Below are 21062 nucleotides of genomic sequence, written 5' to 3'. Positions count from 1 at the left end.
CCGTCCTGTTGGTCTGCTGTTCACTTTATCTCATGCTCTGGACTCAGCTGTGGTGCACCCACTGCTCTGCACATCTGGTTCTGCTCTGCACATCTGGTTCTCTGTGTGTCTGTAATCCACTTTGCCTTGGTTCAGTATTTTACAGCCACTGTGTTAATGATAAACGATGGAGGCTCTCAGGTCATTGCTTATCTTGGACAAAACTGTTTAATACTTCAGTGTTGATGAAACTGAAGCTCTACGGACACGTTTAAATTCCTCCTAACATGAACATGAAGGAGCTGTTAGTGAGCGGCGGAGCTGTGTGTCCGCCTCAGTCATGTGCTTCTTTCTTTTCTGAGTCTCATTGTCAGACCAGTAACATCTGGATGTGACTAAATTTGTACTGCAAAGACTTTGTGTGCTATTGTGTAGAGTTTAGACTTTGACCGAGCAGCTTGTTGTGCTGAACGTCTGCTCCATGGAAACATTATCCACATCCTGGAAAGCATACAGTCACAAAATAATCAGCATAGCTGATGTTCTTTAAGCATAAAGTGCAGCACAGCATAAAGCATAGAGTGGACACGAGGTTTGTGAGTGCAGTAACTTGAGCTCGACACCACAGCTGTGTCTGCTAAACTGTTTTAACCTTCATTTACCCACAAAGTTGATTCTGTTCATCTGGAGTAACGTTCGTCACTCATCAGCTGACTTCTTCAGTCCCAGCTGACTGCAGGTTTCCAGCCTTATAAGCAGGACATTTAAACAATGACTGAAACCAGCAGCAGTGGCTGTGAGGTTCAGGATCATAATATGCAATAATTGTATAACTGTCATGACCAGTGATCACAGAGAGCTGGGGAATGGTTCCTCAGCTCTCTGCAGTCTGAAAGCTCCACGTCCAGATGAACAGAATCAACCTTTGTGGGCTTTCTTGCCTGGATGATTGAGACTGCCCTCAGTTAGTTTTTAGCTCTGCCGCTGACAGACAGCTCCACCTCAGTCTAAGTGGGAACTGTTGTCTCTCAGTGAACTTCAGTGAACCAGGATCAGAATACTTTATTAATCTCTAAGCACATTATGTGGGTTACAGTTGCTCCAGGACAGTAACAGACGAACTATTTAAACAATGCAATATGTTACAGAATTTTCAAATGTAAGAAATCGCACCAATATTTACAGATCACTCAATAATAAATATCAAGGACTAACAGAGGTGATTATAAATAAATATCAAGAATACTGAGATGATTTGCTGTGTCATTCTGTGGTGCATTATGGGTAATCTCAGTCTCTCACTGAGCGTGCTCCTGTGACTAGCCAGCACGTGTTTTTATATTTGTATTTCATATTTTTGACGTAAGCGTTGTATGACGTGGTGAAACAGCAGCCCTGAAGAGTGACAGCTGTTTAAATGTCCAAACACTGGAGTGTAAGTTTTTGTGTGAGGGATTTGCTGTGCAGCTTTGGGGTTTGTTTGGATCTACATCTTCCTGTGTAAAGCAGATTAGGCTGCTCGTTGCACGGGTCTGTTTCTCACCCTATTTGAACCTCTAATTTGCTATTCTTCACATTCTTATATGAAGCAGGAAACCATTTTGTGCCTGTGGATTTTCAACACTTCACTTATATGTCCAGGCTTTCATCTGCCCCTACCCCACAGCCCTTCTATCAATTTAGCACAGAGTCAGAATTGTACAACTTCAGCTGGTTCCAGTTGCTTCCAATGTTTCTCACGTAGTTGACATTTGGAAGCCAACTTTCCCACAGACATCCTCAGGTGTAGACTGCTGTGTGTGTGTGTGTGAGCAGAGACACACACGGAAACACACTGTGAGAGTGCACCTGCAGGCTCTCTATGCATCTACCTCTGTGTGACTCCAAAGTCAACACTAAAGTTTAAAGGCTTTGCACTCTGTGGCATTAAAGCCAACAATGGAGAAACTCGCTTCTTATTATTTCTCATTGGTGACCTTGGATTGCTGACATTTTGTGGTGGGTGCTGAGTGCAGGCGGGAACCGCGGACTGCAAAGCCATTTAGTTACATACAGATTTGGTCATGTCATTTCATAGTGAGGGGAGTTCAGTACAGTAGCAGGGAGATATCTCAGAAACTTTAATAATAATTTTAAGCTTATGTTGACTTCTTCCATTATCAACTGGTTTTCCATTACAGCTGATTACCACCTAATATGCGTGGTCATCGTCATAGCAACGCGGCCGAGTGTCCTGTGACGTAATTGGTATACGACACAAACCATAGAACAAAGATGGAGGTGGAGGCGATGATACACCTGCTGCTCGCTCTGTGGCTTTTCGTCACACTCGGGGACCACGCCGTTGGTTTTGTAGCCATCTCCCTCATCGCCGGGTTTCAAAAATGGTGGTTTTGATTTTTGTGCATGAGACTCTCTCATGTCTCATCGAGTGACGCCACTGACGAGCCAGTTGCTAGCATGCGGTCTGACAACATCACATTTTAGTACCTGCTCGGATCGCTTGGAATCCTGGCTGTGCAGGAACTATTTTAGTACCCGGTACCAAGTACTATGACCTAATGAAAACCCCGAAAACTGTGAACAGTCGATCCGAGTAGGTACTAATGGAAAACAAGTAGGCCTGCAGAGCGAGAGCGAAGTGCTCTAATAGGGTGATATGGTACTACAAGGTCATTAAGATAAGATGGGGCCTGATTATTTAAGACCTTGTATGTGAGGAGCAGGATTTTGAATTCTGGATTTAACAGGAAGCCAAAACAGGAGAAATCTGCTCTCTCTTTCTAGTCCCTGTCAGGACTCTTGCTGCAGCATTTTGGATCAGCTGAAGGCTTTTCAGGGAGTTTTTAGGACTTCCTGATAATAATGAATTACAGTCGTCCAGCCTGGAAGTAATAAATGCATGAACTAGTTTTTCAGCGTCACTCTGAGACAGGATGTTTCTAACTTTAGAGATGTTGCACAAATGGAAGAAAGCAGTCTTACATATTTGTTTAATATGTGCATTGAAGGACATGTCCTGGTCAAAATGACTCCAAGGTTCCTCACAGCGTTACTGGAGGCCAAGGTAATGCCATCCAGAGTAAGAATCTCGACCCTGGAAAGACGGTTGATGTTTGTGGAAAAAGTGTTGGGCTGTCGCACAGCATGACCCTCTCCTTTCCAAGTCTGGAGCCCTGGCTTCGTCCGAGTCTGAAGACGAGGATTATCTGGTTGATGTCCCCGCAATTAGCTGGGCTGACCACATGGAATATGTTGATGGGTTAGCCGATGACGAGCCGGAACCATGCAGGAGCGCTGACGGGCTTCAGCCTGGGTTGAACTCTGCAGCGCTCCCCAGTAAGACGATGATGTGCTGGACATCGGCCTGGACATCCATGGTTTGTCAGAGGATGAGCAGGAGAGCTCATTGTCGGCCCAATGTGCCGCTGCTGCTGCGCCGGTCGGCCACGATGATGCCACTCTTTTCTCCCTGTTTCGCCGTGCTGCTGAGAAGCTGCATGTGACTGGCCCTCTCCTCCGCCAGCTCATGTTCCCAGACTTTGTGTGCGAGCTAACAGCATCATGGGACAAACCTCTGTCTACCTGCGTCACTATGCCCGGCTATGGACAGTCCATGGAATTGGACGGCGCCGAGGGGGCTGGCTTAGCTAACCCACTCCTTATGGAGCCGTCTCTGGCTGCTTATCTGACCCCGTCCCATAACCATGGTGTCGGCGGCCCTGCAACTCTGCTGTCCAAGTACGGCAGATTCTCTGCTTTGCAGCTGGAGAAGATTTATCGGGTTCATGCCGGCACTACTCGCGCCATGAGCTCTGTCACCATGCTCCAGATGTACCAGGCGATGTGCCTGACGGAGCTCAGATCGCTGATTCCTGATGACAGCCCGCTGGCACCTCTTCTTAACGAGGTCAGAGTTGCCACAGATCACATCCTCCGTGCGTCTCGCTGTGCAGCACTCTCCCTTGGCAGAGGGATGGCTTCGACAGTAGTGGCGCAGAGGCACCTGTGGCTCACCCTCTCTGACGTCCCAGATAGGGACAGGGCTGTATATCTGGACGCACCAGTGTCTGCAGCTGGGATATTCAGACATTCACTTGAAGCCATTCAGGCTAGATTCGATCTGAAGGAAGAAGCAGATGGAAGCTCTGCGCGACATCATCCCCAGACGTCAGCCCAAGCCCGCAGCCAGCTCTCACAGGCCCGCCGCTCCTCTGCCGACTGGCAAGAGACTGGTGCCCACTGCTGAAGTGGGTGTGCCGCCAGCGAGAGCACATCCTCCGGCCCGAGCTCCACGCCAGTCAGCCTGGAGCAAAGGTCCACCCTCGGGCCCCCGGCGGGAACCGACGCCCAGGAGGAAGAAGCCTCAGCCCTCCTAGCTGTGGTTTCGAGTGGAGAAGGGGTCCAGCAGCAGGGAGATGCTGCTTTTACCCCTCTGTTGCCACCCAAGAGGTGCCGCTTAAGTTTTGTTCAGGTTGTCAGCCCCAGAAGGCGCTGCACTTTCCTAACACTGTCTCCCAAGCACAAAACCCCTGCACACAAAATGCCTCAGGTAACTCCCTGTTCAGGTGTGTTAAATGTTCAGGTGACCACATCGAGTGTTCCCGCTGTTTTTCATTGTTGTGCCCCAGAAAAGGTGCCTCCAACAAAATGTATGAATGTACATGTTCCCATGTTACAATCAATAAAGAGTGTTGTTTATTCTCAAACAATCACAAATGCTCAGCCTGCAGGCAGAATGAGCCAGGTCGGGCAGGTGATGCAGTCCCCTGCAGACACACTGGGGGGCGACAACGCCCTGCCGACGGTGCTGCAGGTCAGCCGGCTGGCTGCTCACTTCCCTCAGTTGCGTGCTTGCGCCCCCTCTCCGTGGGTGCTGCGAACTGTTGCCATGGGTTACCGGTTCCAGTTCCGGGTCAAGCCGCCTCGTTTCCAGAGAGTCGTAAACACGACTGTCAACACCGAGGCGGTGATGATACTCAGAGAGGAAATAAAGGCACTATTGCAGAAAAGAGCAATACGAGTGGTCCCCACTTCGGAAGCAGACAAAGGTTGGTACAGCCGTTATTTTGTTGTTCCGAAAAAAGGGGGAGGGCTTCGTTCCATCCTCGACCTGTGAGTCTTGAACACGTATCTACAAACGTACAGGTTCAAGATGCTAACAGCTCTTGAATGCGGTCGGCCCGGGAGATTGGTTTGCAACAATCGATCTAACAGATGCTTTTTTTTCATGTGGCTATACACCCGAAATACAGGCAGTTTCTGAGGTTTGCATTCAAGGGCGTAGCCTACGGATACCTAGTGCTGCCGTTCGGGCTGTCGCTCGCTCCTTGCACCTTTGCGAAATGTGCCAAAGCAGCGCTAGCGCCCCTCAGAGAGAGAGGCATCCGCATCTTAGTCTACCTGGACGACTGGGCTCTCGTAGCTTGCTCCAGAGAGCAGGTGGAGACACAGCTGTCGCTGGTTCTGTCACACATTCAGACACTGGGGTTCTCTGTGAACGTTCAAAAGAGCTCGCTAATCCCGAGTCAGCAGATTTCTTTTCTCAGTTTGGAAATATGCTCGCTTTCCAGTCGCGCACGTTTGTCGGAGCACAGAGTGGCCGCGTTTCATCGCTGCCTCGCTCAATTTCAGTTGGGACGCAGACTGCGTTTCCAGACGCTATTACGTTTGTTGGGCATGATGGCATCTATGATCGCCGTAGTGCCACTTGGACTGTTAAAAATGAGAGCGTTTCAACACTGGACTCTCTCTCACCGCCTGTGTGCATCGCGTCACCTCCGGAGGAGGCTGCAGGTAACCGCGTCTTGCATGCTAGCTCTCCGTCCTTGGAGGGAGCCCAGGCTGCTGCATCAGGGCTCTCGGATCGGGAGGGTGTTGTTTCGCAAGGTGGTGTCCACAGATGCTTCCCTAAGAGGGTGGGGAGCGCTGTGCAAGGGTGCGAGGGATCTGGTCCGCACTTAGAGCTGTTAGCAGTGTTCTTAGCTCTAAAGCATTTCTGTCCAGTCCTGAAGGGCCAGCATGTCTTAGTCAGGACGGACAATTCAACAGTGGTGTCTTACATAAACAGGCAGGGAGAAACACACTCTCCTCCCCTGTTGAAGCTGTCTCACTCTCTGCTGTTATGGTGTTCATTTTCTGTCTCTAAGAGCCACCCATGTCCCGGGCCACCTGAACCTGGGGCCGGACCTTCTCTCCAGGGGTCCTCTGGTGAGAGAATGGAGGTTACACCCTTTAATAGTGGCTCAGATTTGGGACCTATTTGGCAAGAGGCAAGGGGCAAATAGATCTTTTTGCTTCACTGCCCCCTATTCTTCTCCATAATCGACCACGATGCACCCTTGGGCTTGGACGCGCTAGCGCACCAATGGCCAGACGTGCTCCTGTATGCATTTCCCCCAGTGGAAATGATATCTCCACTTCTAGAGAGAGTGCGTCGGCATTCCCTCTCTCTGATTCTAGTGGCCCCTTGGTGGCCCACACGGTCGTGGTATGCAGAGATAATCAGCCTGGTAGCAGCAAGTCCTTGGCAGCTTCCTCTCCGTAGGGACCTCCTCTCTCAGGCGGGCGGAGAAGTGGTTCATTTGCGCCCGGATCTGTGGCGCCTTCATGCTTACCTGCTGAGAGGTTAAACTTGATTGCTAAGGGTTTGCCACCTAGTGTGAAAGCGACAATTCAGAGCGCTAGGGCCTCATCTACTAGAGGCTTGTATGCTTACAAATGGTGAGCCTTCGAGCAATGGCAGGGATAGCTCAGTAGGTAGAGTGGTGGCCCCATGATCGGAAGGTCGGGGGTTCGACTCCACTGAACGGCTACCCTGAGGTACCCCTGAGCAAGGTACCGTCCCTACACACTGCTCCCCGGGCGCTGCACTGGCGGCTGCCCACTGCTTCACTGGGTGAATGGGTTAAATGCAGAGGAACTATTTCCCTATGGGGACTAACACGCACACTTTACACTTTACATGGTGCCAGGACTGCCACACTCTCCCATTTCAGTGCTCTATTGTGGATGTTTTGACATTCCTGCAGGAGCTGCTGGATAAGGGCCTTTCATTTTCGACAGTTAAGGTTTATTTAGCAGCTATATCTGCTTGTCATATTGGCTTTGATGAGGTGACACCAGGTGCACATCCCCTTGCCATACATTTTCTGAAAGGGGTTCACCGGCTGAGACCTGTGCTTAAGTCCAGTGTCCCTGCTTGGGACTTGTCTTTGGTGCTGGGGGCCCTTTATAGCCCCCGTTTGAACCCACTGAGTCTGTGGCTATGAAATTTCATATAAGACTGCATTACTTCTCGCTTTGGCTTCAGCAAAGCGAGTGGGTGACCTTCATGCGCTCTCTGTGCATCCCTCCTGCACACAGTTCTCTCCTGATGGTCTCAAGGTTGTATTGCGTCCAAATGCTGCCTATTTTCCCAAGATCATGCCTGCGTCTTATAGCTCAGTGGAGTTTGAGTTGCTGAGCTTTTGCTCCCCTCCTTTTGCATCTGAGGAGCAGAGGAGGATGCATTCTCTTTGTCCAGTGCGTGTGCTACGCACCTACATTGAGCGCACTCAGAGTGTGCGTTTATGTGACCAGCTGTTTGTCTGCTTCGCTAATCCAAATAGAGGTAGAGCTCTGTCTCACTGGCATATGGCACCAGAGGTCTTGCTTTGCCCCACGGGGTGAAAGCTCATTCCACCAGGGGGGTGGCAACCTCATGGGCTCTTTTTAAAGGGGTGCCTGTAGCTGATATTTGTGCAGCATCACTGGACACTTTTGCGCGGTTTTATCGGTTGGACGTTACAGCCCCTTTGGTGGCTCATGCTGTCCTTTCTGCTGGGTCTACCGCTCACTAAGGATGTGGTGATGTGTTGTACTGAGTGAATCGACTGAAAGGGAACATGTATGTCTACTTCTGTTCCCTGAAGGAGAGGAACGAGGTACAACACAAGGTGGCCCCACTGAGCAGTTTGGCTCGGTGAAGAGCGGCTATCGAACTGAGGGATGACTGTGATGACAGCGGCTATATGTGCAGGCGGGGCCGTGCGCGTGTCATCACACGTCATCTGCCTTAAAGGCATGAATAAAGTTTCTTCAGCCAGGACACGCGAGGGCGTGATATCCCGTACTTATGTGTTGTACCTCGTTCATCTCCTTCAGGGAACAGAAGTTATAGGCATAACTATTCGATTTTCATTGTATCCAGCAGGAGTGAAAGGTCATGTATGGTCATTGGGTTAAACACTGACAGTAAATGAGGGGGAGGTGGACCAGAGACACAAACAGACAGTATTGAAGAACCAATGCTCTTACGGACATTATTAACTTTATCCACGAAGAAATTTAGAAAGTCATCACTCTCAGATTTAGAGGTCACGGGTACTGGGTGGACCACGGGGAAAACAATAGAGTTTATGGTTTCAAATTGCACCTCCAAATTTCTCTTATTTGATGAGATTAGCTGAGCTGAAATATCCTGATCTGGCTGTTTTTATGTTTTCGTGAAGGGAAACCCAAAGTTTCCTAAGGTGGAGCCTGTGAACTTCAGGTTTAGTTGATTTTCCAAAGGCGTTCTACTTTCCTACAGATTCTTCTGACTTTCCTTATGTCATCATTTATCCACGGATGAGCTCTTTCCGGGCAGCAATGACAGACTTCATAGGTGCCACCGAATTTAATATCTCCAGACAATGATTGTTAAAACCCTGAGTAGCAACATCAGCATCAGTGATCGCATGAGGGTCCAACAAATCAGAACATTTCAGAGCAAGCATCATCCGTATCCTGATCGTCCGTATCCTGATCGTCCGCATCCTGATCGTCCACGTGCAGGCTGAAATCCCTGATCATTAAGACTTTCTCCAGTTGAATAGTGGAAGATAAAAAGTCTGTAAAATCCTGAATAAAAACACCAGCAGGGTTGAGAGGATGGTAAAATAAAACACAGTAAAGTATATTTGATGAACCAACCGTATGAAGTTGTGACTCAAAGGAGGGGAAAGTCTCAGAGTCCATAACTCTGCAGGACAAACTGTCCCAGTAAACGGTGCCACGTCCACCACCACGATGGTCCAAACGCGGAGTCCCGATGAAGTGACAGCCGACCAGGCAGAGCTCATTAAGGGGGACAAATTCATTCTCTGCTGCCAGGATTCAATGAGAAACATAAATCCAAACTGTTACTGATAAAAAAGTTGTTGTGTTTTTTTGTTTTTTTGGCCGCCTGTCCCGTCTGGTTCTTTTGCCATCAGAATTATTGTCTGAAGGCAAAGAGAGAAGCCCAACGGATTTACTTTACCATCCCTGCCTTGCTGTGTTGGTCCATTTGATTGACCTTTGTTGTTATTATTATTATTTTTTTAACACTTTTTATTTGTTTAGGAACATTTTTATGCAGCAAGATAAAAGAAAAAAAGAAAAAACAGAAACAGTATGAGGTCATGGGAAGATAACATACACCTGTACATACATCTGCACATCCACACATACATACGTCAACAAGTCTGCATTACTAATTCTATGCATCAAAGGGTGCTGCCACAAGCTGTAAAGTCCAGCCATTTTCTCCACCGTCTCCTTCCCAAATCTCCCTGCAGTCGCAGAGTGAAAGTCATACATTCCATCAATTTGACGTCTTCCACTATAGAGGTAAAAAGTGTTACAGTGGGAGGATCTCTACAGAGCCAGCGTTTTGTTATGGCCTTCTTCGCAGAAGCCAAGAGAACTTTCAGAAGGTAAACATCATCTGTAACTAAATCGTCTGTAAAATATCCCAGATACAATGAGGTAAATGTACAAGACACGTGGAATCCCAACACCTCTGTAATTATCTTTATAACTTCCATCCAGAAGGGTCGTATGAGTGGGCAGGACCAGAATATATGACCGTAATCAGCCATGTCTTCCCCACAACTCCTCCAGCAAAACGCAGGTGTAGCACTGAATTTAGACTTCTGTTTAGGCGTTATGAAATAGCGTATAATGTTCTTCCAGCAGAAGTCCCGCCACATGTTGGATGTTGTTATTATTTATGTTGTTTTATTTTCAGTTGTTACAGATGGGACAGACATGACAGGGGGGAGGGAGGGAAACAAAGACAGCGGGGAAGAGGAATAGTGATGAAGGACAAAGAAAAGGGAAAAGAAAAGACGGGGGGCAAAAAAACCACATTTTTATATATATCACCTGGATCACCTGTTGAGAGAAAAAAAGAGAAAATAAGCAAACAAAACCAGCAATATAATAAACACAACACCATCGTGATTGTGTATATAACACTAAATATTATTATTATGCAGCACGTAAGATTTACAGCGCACAGTGTGCTTTCAGGTAGGAGCCAAAAAGGGTGTAGTTATTAAATATTATGTTGTTATGTTATGCCTACTATGTGTTTATGTATGACTTTATTTATTTATTTACATCTGGAAATTTGGAAATCATGACCAACCCTTCTGTGTTTACCACAAGCAGTTGGACTATACTCGTTAAATGATGCTTTTCTGGTACTGATACTGATACTATCACTGGCACTGGTACTGATACTGGCACGGGTACTGGTACCGATACTGGTGCTAATCCATAACCTAATGATCTCACTTCCTATTATTTCTGGTTGGATGCAGTCAGATCTGTTTTGAGAAGTGTATCTGGCAGTGATCAGGTCCAAAACAAGAGTCAGAGGACTGTTCAGTTGACCTGTGTTCAGACCTGATCGTTCATCCTATCATCCTATCGTTCATAGCATATCTGAGAGTTTCAAAAAGCTTTCAATCATATTAGGATGTTTGCCTTTCTCAGTAAATGTGCAGTGGAGGAACCATTGTACTGAAGTCAAGTCAGAGCTTGTGGTCTTAAGTAGCTGTTCAAAGCTTGGAGATGCCTGGGCTCATTATTCTGTCTCCGTCTGAGTCCTTCCCCACAAAGATCAAACCCGAGGGTGGAGTACTGCTTCTCATTTATCAGGGTGGAGATGATTCACTGCTGGTGAATGCTCCCATTTCTCTGTGTATAATTCATTGTCTGCCAGTGTTTTTCACCTTCATATTGATTTACCCACCTTTAGTGTGATTCATTGGGATACACCACGCCTAATGCTGCCATGTGTTAGCCTTCCTCCCTGTTTCTCCTTCTCTCCATGACATGATTGGAGTGTTTTCATTTACTAAATTCTGAGTGTGAGAATTGTTCATACGGTTGCTCTTCAGTGTCTCAGTGAACAAAGCCTGATGTATCGATCCTCTGATAGTTTGATCTGCTGTTCGTGCTTTAGATACAAGTGATCCAGTTAGCACAGTACACTCTCCCCTCTTACAAACCTTTAGTCCAGCCATGATTTGATGCTCTGTGCTCAGAATATCACTGTTCTCATATTTCTCCTCTGTGGTGATGCTACCTGCTCAGCAACTTTGTGTTGGGAGCTTTGAGTCGATCAGCTGGGTGTCATTTAAACATTGTTTTGGTAGAAGAACCCAGCTCTGTGAAAGTGGATCCTCTGTACACACGACTCTGCATTGTTGCTTCATCTGACTGCTGAATTATTCATGTTACACAACTTTTAAAAACGTGTGTAGACGGTCAAACTTGCCAGCTTTTCCAGGATTTAAATACACTGTAAACCTTTTTAACAACACTGTAGGAGAACGTCCGCCTATAAACACGTTAATAGATCGATGTGTTTGGTTAGAGCAGGGCGATATGTCCAAAAATATTTATCACGATACACATTTGAGAATTTGTGATAACGATATAACTGACGATATAATTGACACGAGACAAAATACAAAATAAAACTCCACAACTTTATTAGTGCAAAAAAACCCATCAATGTATTTTCACTTAAACAAGCAGCTGTTTTTTATCTGCATTAAAGTTATATAAACATTTAACAGTGCAAATGCAAATTCCTCGCTGACAGTTTAACCAAAAGGCATTTCCAGTGGAGCCGACACATCCTCAGCATAACCATGTATAACATCCACAAAACTTAAAAAGAGGTTAAACACACACAATACGGTAACATTATGTTGAAGCACAGCACGTATCACTCCGCGAGGCTCCGCCTACGATAGCCGTAATGCTCCGACAATCCATCAAGCGGTGCGGCTTCGTAGCTTAGCAAAGTCGTACTAGGCAAGGCAAGGCAAGGCAAATTTATTTGTATAGCACAATTCAACAACAAGGTGATTCAAAGTGCTTTACAGAGACATTAGAAACAAAAACAAATAAAAAGCATGATTTAAAATTGAATAAAACAAGCAAACAAACAAACAAACTAACTAAACACACACATTTCACACCTGTTCGCGCGATCTGAACCCTTATCGTAAGGGGAGCTACCAGTCCTTCTGTGGACGAGCTACTTTCTATTTTAAATTCCCTGAATTTAAAATACTCTCTAGACCCAGTTGGGGAGCTACCCAGAGCTCTAAACCCACTTAGCAAACAAACAAACAAACAAAACAGTATATAAAATCAAAACAGATAAAATCAGAACAGTAGATAAAATCAGTAGTTAATGTAAGTTTTGAAATTTAAGCTTAAAAGTGTGGATTTGGTGCTTTATTCAAATGCAGCTGAGAACAGGTGAGTCTTCAACCTGGATTTAAATAAACTGAGTGTTTCAGCTGATCTGAGGCTTTCTGGGAGTTTGTTCCAGATATAAGGAGCATAAAAGTCGTACTGAAACATTTGACAGATTTCTGAGCGCCGTGTACATAAAATGGTTTCGAGGTCAGTAAACACAACCAGAGTTCATACATAAGGCACACGGGGTTATAAGGGGCTCTGTCGACTTTCAGAAAAATCAAAGGATTGATTTAAAGTGCGCCGTATTTTCCAAACAACGCGGTAATAACGACGGCCCGCTAGCATGCGCTACCAAAAATAGTGCTTTGTTGTGTATCTGACGGACGAAAGCTAAACCAGTTCCACCACTGAAGCTGCAGCATTTTTACAAACCAGTTCTGGTTCATGGTTTCATTCAACGATCCGCTTTCTCCCTTCTCATTCTCATTCGCTGCCATGCTTTTTCCGCCATGTGCGTATGTAAACAAAGGCACTGTGCATGCGCGTTTTACCCATATTCTATCGCCATATTTCATTTTCTTATCATTGCCCAACATTATACCGGTGTTACCGTGAACGGTATGATATGGCCCAGCACTATGTTTGGTCATGCATCAGTATCATGTGTGTTGTCAGTTTATATTTAGTTCTCATACAGTTCAATATAAAAATGTAATATCATGACATGTAGTGTAACCTAATGTAAAAATGCTCTTTAGTTTAGTAAGGCCGTCCTAAATGAGTTAAGCTGTGCTATAATTATCCAGTCATTGGTGCAGATGATCCAAACTGGGCACAGGATCAGTTACAGTGGTAAGTACTGCTTCTGACTTTGTTCTTATTTCATGGCTGCTTGGATGTTAACAGCAGGTGAATCAAATAAAAAAGGCCTTTTTAATCCTGACCAGGTAAATGGACTGATGTTCCAAACCTGCATTAAAGCTACTTTATTCCATGCATAGACTTGTCCACATTCATCCTGTGTAATTCTCCTCTTCAGCACCAATCTTGGCATTAGGCTCAGAGGAGTCAAGGATCGAACCACCATCCTCCTGAAAAGGAATCTTCAGTGTATTTTTCCTGTGCACGTGGTTTCAGGATGCCCTCCTGTGACTCAGCTCCACTCTGGTTCTTTTGTTCCATTTACTCACTGGAAATGAGCAGACCACACAGACCTTGCCACTGCTGACCCGTAGCTGTGCACGTGCAGACTTATTACACAGTTAACGTTTGCCTGAAGGATGGAGACTGCACACAAGCCATTTGAAGGAGAAAGTCTGTCTCTGTCCTTGCAGAGCCCACACCTAATCAGTCAGTTCCAAGGCCAGGATTCATGAGAGTTCATTTAAAAAACATCCCTGTGAGCAGATGAAACCTCACCCCCTCCGTCCACTGAGAGGAGAGGACATCACCTCTCCTCTCACTCCCAGCGTGAATAGAACAGATATTCACAGGGACCACGAAGTTTAGAAACCACAGAGCAAAGCAAGGCCTCGACAGTTTCCTGCTGTGCTCTCTGTCACAGCCTCCATTCTGAGACCAACCCTTATAGACGAGGGATAAGGGTGCTGCATTGTTCCACTGATCCTCACCAGCCTGTCACGTCTATTCATTTCCAATGAGAAATGTTTTTTTCCAAGTACTGACTGTCTTCTCCTGTTCCTGTCTCCAGCTGTTTGAGCTGCTCGGCCCAGAGGGGCTGGACATGATCTCAACCCTTCTGCAGCGAAGGGCGGCCATTGTTGACTCCCTCCTCCGCATCCAACCTGACAGGACTGTCTATCCATCAGGTAAGGCCCATGGCAGGCATGTCACCTCAGGGGGGGAAATACTCATGGAAGAATAAGTACTGTGTTCAGTGCGCAGCGTCCTAACATGACTGCATCCTTTGGATTGGATTGCACTGTAGGGACAGTCCTGCACAGTAAAACTAGCCTAAAAGGGAGAAGCTCGTTTGATCGGTGAGGGTTAAACACAGAGTTTCAGATGTCCTTGGTCATAACCTGCAGTTTTAAACGTATCTGAAGTATAAGGTTACACAGGCACCATTGCTCTGCTTGCTGTGACTGACTGTTGGAGTGTTAGCACCACAGGCTAACAACTCTGATGCTGTTGTATGGTGGTATCAGAGGATACTGAGATATTAGCACTGGACCGTAGCACTGTGTAACAAAGTGCTGCAGTATTTCTCTGCATGTGTGGACGGGATGGTTGTTATTTATCTAACCTGCTGTGTGTGTGTGTGTGTGTCCAGCTGACTGTGCTTTCCTCGCCATCAGGGAGTGAAGCTGGGCGTGTTTAGACGCTGTTGTCAGATAATGATGATGAGTCTTAGAGACACAGATGATTGGTGCTACATTTGAATCTACAGTAGACCATCTTAGCAGTCTTTCCTAACTTCTTATCATCCAGCATTAAGTCTGCTTAATGTTCCTGTTGATAACAGTTCACACATTGTTGCATTGAACCTTCATTTCATTCAGCATGCGACTGGTCCGACATGCGACTGGTCCGACATGCAGTGGTAGTCACAGCCCTGACCTGATTCCCTAACAATGACTGAGAACTGAGAGCATTTCTCCGTTTGTCTGTCAGCTTTGTCCGTTTGTGTTTTTAACTTTTCTTAAGGACTTTTAAAAAGTGAGGGAGGTTTTGTTTGTTTTTTTACAAAAATAAATGAACTAAAAAGCTGTCTGCATGGAGACAAACTCCTGGCTTAGTCTGAGGGAGAGTTGAACATGTAGCTGATTATAGTAAAACTATCTGCAGGTTGATTTACCCTTTAAGACCTACCATAGAACCAAGTCCGCCAGAGCTTATAGTATATTCTTACATGCTGTGGAGCCATTTCTGGGAGCATTTCAAGTTGCTATACATCAATACAACCATTACAGCCAAAATTTTAATAATATGTCTGCATTAAGTGCATAGTAATTACATAAATTGCAAAAAACATTTAAAATCGTTTTTGTTTTTTTAACATATATTTCTAGTTAGAGAAATTTAAGAGGCTTATCCCTCAAAACTGTAAATACAAAAAAGTTGCACAAAATAGTTTCCCACCACAGGAAATTTATTTTAAGTGTCTTCATAGTTTTATTTTTGAAATACACCAATTTTTATATACTGCAGGAAAAACGAAAATAAATATTATAATGCAAATTTGCAAAAAAACAGCATCTGCATCAAAATAAACTATTTCCAGCAGTGCAATATGAGTCCTAAGCATCCCAGAAACGACACAGAAAGTCACAAAGCCAAACATAACTTTTAAAAACACCAGTATAGGCTCATGAGGCCCTGATGGTAAAAAACTACATTTCCGCAAAATGACGTCACTTCCGGTTTCGGGCAGGTCATGGCGGACATGCAATAGTTCGCGCTGATGGACGTAGGAAGTGTTACAAACAGCTGATCGGATCGGCAAAGCGTGTTTCTGGAATATTATGTTTTTGTTGCTGCAAGTGCTTTTTATGCAGTTTTTGCAAAGCTTTATGTGGAAGGAAACCGTGACCGAGGACAAGCTGATGGCATAAGATGTAAGTACAACTCCTCCAGTTTCATATGCAAAAAAAATTATTGTGCTAGCTTACGTGGTTGCAGAGCTACCGGGATTTAAAAATAGTTACGCAAAACGAAGCGTGGCCGCCCCGACCGGCTTTAAAGGGTTAAAGCCACCCGTCCGCTCTCTTGCATTAATATCTGCAGTGTGCAGGGCTGCTCTGCAAAGGGAGCACAGGGTGTACTCCACTACATTTATTTTAGTTACTAATTAGCATGTCAATCAAACTATAAATAACAAATCAAGACTAGCAGCTGCCAGTGCTAACCCTCAGCCTCCAGGCTGTACAACCGTCAGGTGGCACCAGTCCCTGAAAGTTGTAGAAAACACAATTACCATAATTACCAGTATCAGTTCAAATGGCCAAGTAGGAACACAAAGTCATGATAAATCTATAAAGCACTGAGATACCGTCACTTTGTGTTATTGGCTTTGTTATGGTGAGGACTGCAGCTGGACCATCGGGGGTTTTGACTGATATTCTACTCAAACCTGTTAGCATGTTAGCATGTACGCCATAGAGATAACATTGAAGCAGAGTTACTGGAGCGACTAATCAGATGAGCTGTTACGTGTAAGTTCATTTCATCCACCCTAGAAGGTGTGGGTGTTTATGAGAGACACACCTTTTTTTGATCGAGGTCTTTTTATTGAACAAAAAATTGCTTTTAACAACAATTAAAGCAGTATTAACAAACAGCCCTCCCCCCCCCTCCCCAGAACAGTGTAACTAAAACTCAGCCAGAGAAGAAAGAAATAAGATAAAATAAAATTACAGATAAAAAGTAAATAATAACATAAATGAATGCAAGCAAGGGGAAAAAACAAAACACACACACATTAAGCAATAGTATCTGGATTTAAACTTTCAAAGTAAGTTAGAAAAGGTTTCCGTATGTCATAAAATGTCCGAGCCGAACCTTTTACAGTGTAGCCGATCTTTTCCAGCTGAGTATTGTACATGACATCCTTAACCCAGTGCCCATAGACAGATGGAAGTGGCTCTTTCCATTTCAATAAGATCAACCTACGGCCAAAAGAGTGCAAGAAGATCAGAGTGTGATTCAGAAAGACTGGCATCACCCCAAAAATGGCCATAAATGGACAGGCTGTAATTGGAATGCCACATATCTTGGACATGGTTTCAAATATACTTTTCCAAAAGCTACCCAATTTTGGACAAGTCCAAAACATGTGAAGTACAGAAGCAGGCTGTTGTCTACACCGGTCACATGTGGGGTCAAACCCATCCTTGATTTTGCTCAATCTAGTTTTAGACCAGTGGAGACAGTGAACCACTTTAAACTGAATCACCACATGCTGGAGGCAGGTAGATGATGAAAACATCCTATTGATGATCCTATGCCAAGTCTGGGCCATCCTCTTCCCCATTGTTCCCTAAGAGATTGCAGTGTGGACAGCTTATAATTACTTAACAGCTCATAAACATCACTTATAACCCGCTTGGCGTCCAGTTTAAGATCAAAAACATCATCCAAAAGAGACGGAGGTGGACAGGACGGAAAGCACTCAGTATTAGAAGCAACAAAGTTCCCAAGTTGTAGATACCTGAAAAAATGTGACTGAGGGATCTTGAACTTAGTCACCAATTGTCCAAGTGAACAGAAGATATTGTCTGTGAGAAGAGCATTCATTGAACTTACTCCAAGCTTTGTCCATTTGTTAAATGCCTCGTCCGTTAAGGATGGAGAGAACAGGCAATGTCTATGCGGTGGTGCAATAAGGGAGAGTTCAGCCTGTTTAAAGTGAGCTGGTACCATAATGTCAGTGAATGGATGACGAGAGGGTTTGTGGTAAAGCTGGAGACAGGTCCTGCCAGGGCTAATCTGGCACACAGCAAAGACAGCAGGGAGGATTCACTGCTCCAGTGCTACCCATGATAATTAACTACCATGAACTTTTACCCAGTACAATCATCCCTTATATTAGATGCCCAGTAATACAACAAAAAATTTAGAAGTGCTAAGCCCCCTGTGCACCACGGTCTGTTTCAGACTAGGTGGCTTTTGTTCCAAATGAAGGAAGAAATTTGACTATTCAGATTGTTAAAGAAAGACTTGGTTAAAAAATTGGAAGACATTGGAAAAAATACAGAAATTTAGGAAATATACTCATCTTGATGATATTTATTCTACCACCCAGCGAAAGAGGCAAGGACTCCCACTTTCCAAAATCCTCTTTTAGCTAAGACAATAAAGGAGGATAATTCGTTTTATACAAGTCTTTGGTTCTGTGTCACCCAAATATTTAGTTATAGCTGGGTTTGAAAGGTGCTAAAATAGACGAAAATGCCCCAGTTGTCGTTCCTATAGGTATTGCCCCGCTCTTCCCAAAATTCACCTTGTATCCAGAAATTGTCCCAAATTCCTTAAGTATATCCAAAAGTTTAGGGAGGCTATTTGGAAATAAACAAAAACAAACAAAACCCCATGAGGAAATCAGTACAGTCAAAGCTTCACTCTGGTGACCCTGGCGGGTGATTGGCCTGATGTGGTAACCACAAATGATTATCAATATCAATTGAAATAATAAATTTAATTCAGTTTCAATTTTATTTACACAGCATCAAATCACAACAACAGTCGCCTCAAGGCGCTTTATATTGTACAGTAGATCCTACAATAATAGATACAGAGAAAAAGCCAACAATCATATGACCCCCTATGAGCAGCACTTTGGCAACAGTGGGAAGGAAAAACTCCCTTTTAACAGGAAGAAAGCTCCAGCAGAACCAGGCTCAGGGAGGGGCGGGGCATCTGCTGTGATTGGTTGGAGTGAGAGAAGGAAGACAGGATAAAGACATGCTGTGGAAGAGAGACAGAGGTTAATAACAGATATGATTCAATGCAGAGAGGTCTGTTAATACATAGTAAGTGAAGAAGAGACACCCAGTGCATCATGGGAATCCCCGGCAGCTATTGCAGCATAACTAAGAGAGGATTCAGGGTCACCTAGTCCAGCCCTAACTATATGCTTTAGCAAAAAGGAAAGTTTGAAGCCTAATCTTAAAAGTAGAGATAGTGTCTACCTTTAAGATTAAGCTTCAAACTTTTGTGATTAAAAAATCCTACGCGCCCGGTCGTCCCTGAAATACTCGTGTCACCAGAGGCAAACATCATTTCTGCTTTCTCATTAGAGACCAAACGGTGATTATTCTCAGGGATTCGTCAGAGCTCTGTGTGAACACATCTTCTTATCATGGTCATTCTGACCACAAACTGCAGCCGTCGTGTCAGGAAGGAGTGTGGAAAGCTTTCACCACTTCAGCTCTGGCCTGCACAGTCACAGCAACGTTACGGCACAAAGGTTATTATCATGGTGAAAACTCAGCTTCGGAAAAACCTGGAAAACCAAAAAATGAATGAAAAATGATTCATGAATGGGAGCAAGGTTCCCAAATTAAAAGTGTCAGAGGTTGTCAGGAGCCTACATGATGATGGTGTGGTTTAAAGGAGCCTACGCCACCTGCAGCTGTCACATTCACTAAACTGGTGTCTCACACTGATGTTAAGGTCAGCAGATGGTTTCACTGAAACAGCACCATTAATATAAGAGATAAGATAAGATAGAACTTTATTAATCCCTCGGGTGGGTTCCTCTGGGAAATTCGATTTCCAAAAAGCACAGCACCGACAGAAGTTACAGAATATTATATACACACACACACACACACACACACACACACACACACACACACACACACACACACACACACACACACACACACACACACACACACATAAATACAGAGACAAATATAAATAAAATATACAAAGGGGATAAATAGAATAAATAGGAATAAAAAATAAAAATACAAGTGAATTGCACATTTCAAGTATTGAGTCTATTGCACTGTTGACTATTTACAAAAAGTATTGCACAGTGAGGTGAAGAGGCACTACAGCTTAGTTGTTCCCCCCTCCTTTGTCCTCCTGTTTCCCCTCCCTCTCCCCTCCAGAGAGGAGTTAAACAGTCTGATGGCGTGTGGGACAAAGGAGTTTTTAAGTCTGTTAGTTCTTGTCTTGGGGAGAAGCAACCTGTAGACATATATAAACCAGTGGACACAGCCATGTTCAGTCTACCTCTCACACACTGAGAAGAGACGTGTTAGTTTCACTTCAATAACAGTCTGACAGCAGGTGTGCAAAATATCTGTCAGTCACCTCACATTTAGATGACGTGTAAATGTTCAGAAGCAAAGCTGTGGTGAAATGCTGCCAACCCACAGCTGGGACAGTGGTGGTGTTGCTGGACCCCACTGGTGGGCTGATGTAAGCCACTGTACTTGGACAGTAACAGAACAGCTCGTTAGCAGGAAAACGTTTCAGTTGTGATTTTGGTCACACCCATGCGCTGTTTCACACGTCAGCCAATTTCGAAGAAGTCCCGATCAGCGTCGAGAAATTGGACTCGCCAGACAGCTTTTGAGATTACTGTTGCCTTGACAACTGAGGGTGAAATCAGGAGGGGTTAAAAAAGGCTGATTAAATTTTCCACTATTTGCATGCCATCAAGAAGAGTGGGATTTAGTGCGAATGCCTGTCTCTTGCTGATTAGCTTTTTAAATTCCAGTTTGGCACTTGCATGTTTATCAGAGCAGATTCTCTCGGTGGCTCCTCTCCACGTGTCAGCGGCCGACGGAGGCAGCGCCGTGTGGGACGCACCCTTAAAAGACGAGATGGCCACACTCTCAGAAAGGGTTTGACCAATTTTGGAAAGAAATATTTGAGGCAGTCGTACCCAGTGTGGTACATTTTAATGCCCTCACACTTTGATGAGCTGATTCTAGGCTCCCGTGGGCAGTGGAAACATCTGCCTGTTCCTGCTGTCTCCGTGTACAGGGAGGAACACGGGAGGAACACGGGAGGAACTGCCTGCCGGGCCGCTAACGTTTACAAGGCTGCAGTGTTTAACGGAAGGAAAGAACGTGGCAGAGGGTCACATCCTA

General features: G+C 45.0%; 1 protein-coding gene across 4 annotated transcripts in view; it reads left to right on the top strand.

Annotated features, from left to right (window-relative positions):
* ascc3 (activating signal cointegrator 1 complex subunit 3) overlaps nt 1-21062 on the top strand; it is a 148503-nt gene that overhangs the window by 10931 nt on the left and 116510 nt on the right. For all 4 annotated transcript variants that reach the window (XM_026185176.2, XM_026185174.2, XM_026185177.2 and 1 more), the window contains one exon: nt 14204-14321. In XM_026185176.2, the coding sequence (XP_026040961.1) occupies nt 14204-14321 (118 nt within the window). The remainder of the gene's footprint in view (nt 1-14203; nt 14322-21062) is intronic.

Source organism: Astatotilapia calliptera, chromosome 11 (genome assembly GCF_964374335.1).
Source record: "Astatotilapia calliptera chromosome 11, fAstCal68.1, whole genome shotgun sequence".
In the NCBI taxonomy this organism is placed as follows: Eukaryota; Metazoa; Chordata; class Actinopteri; order Cichliformes; family Cichlidae; genus Astatotilapia; species Astatotilapia calliptera.
This window is presented reverse-complemented; position numbering and strand designations above follow the sequence as displayed.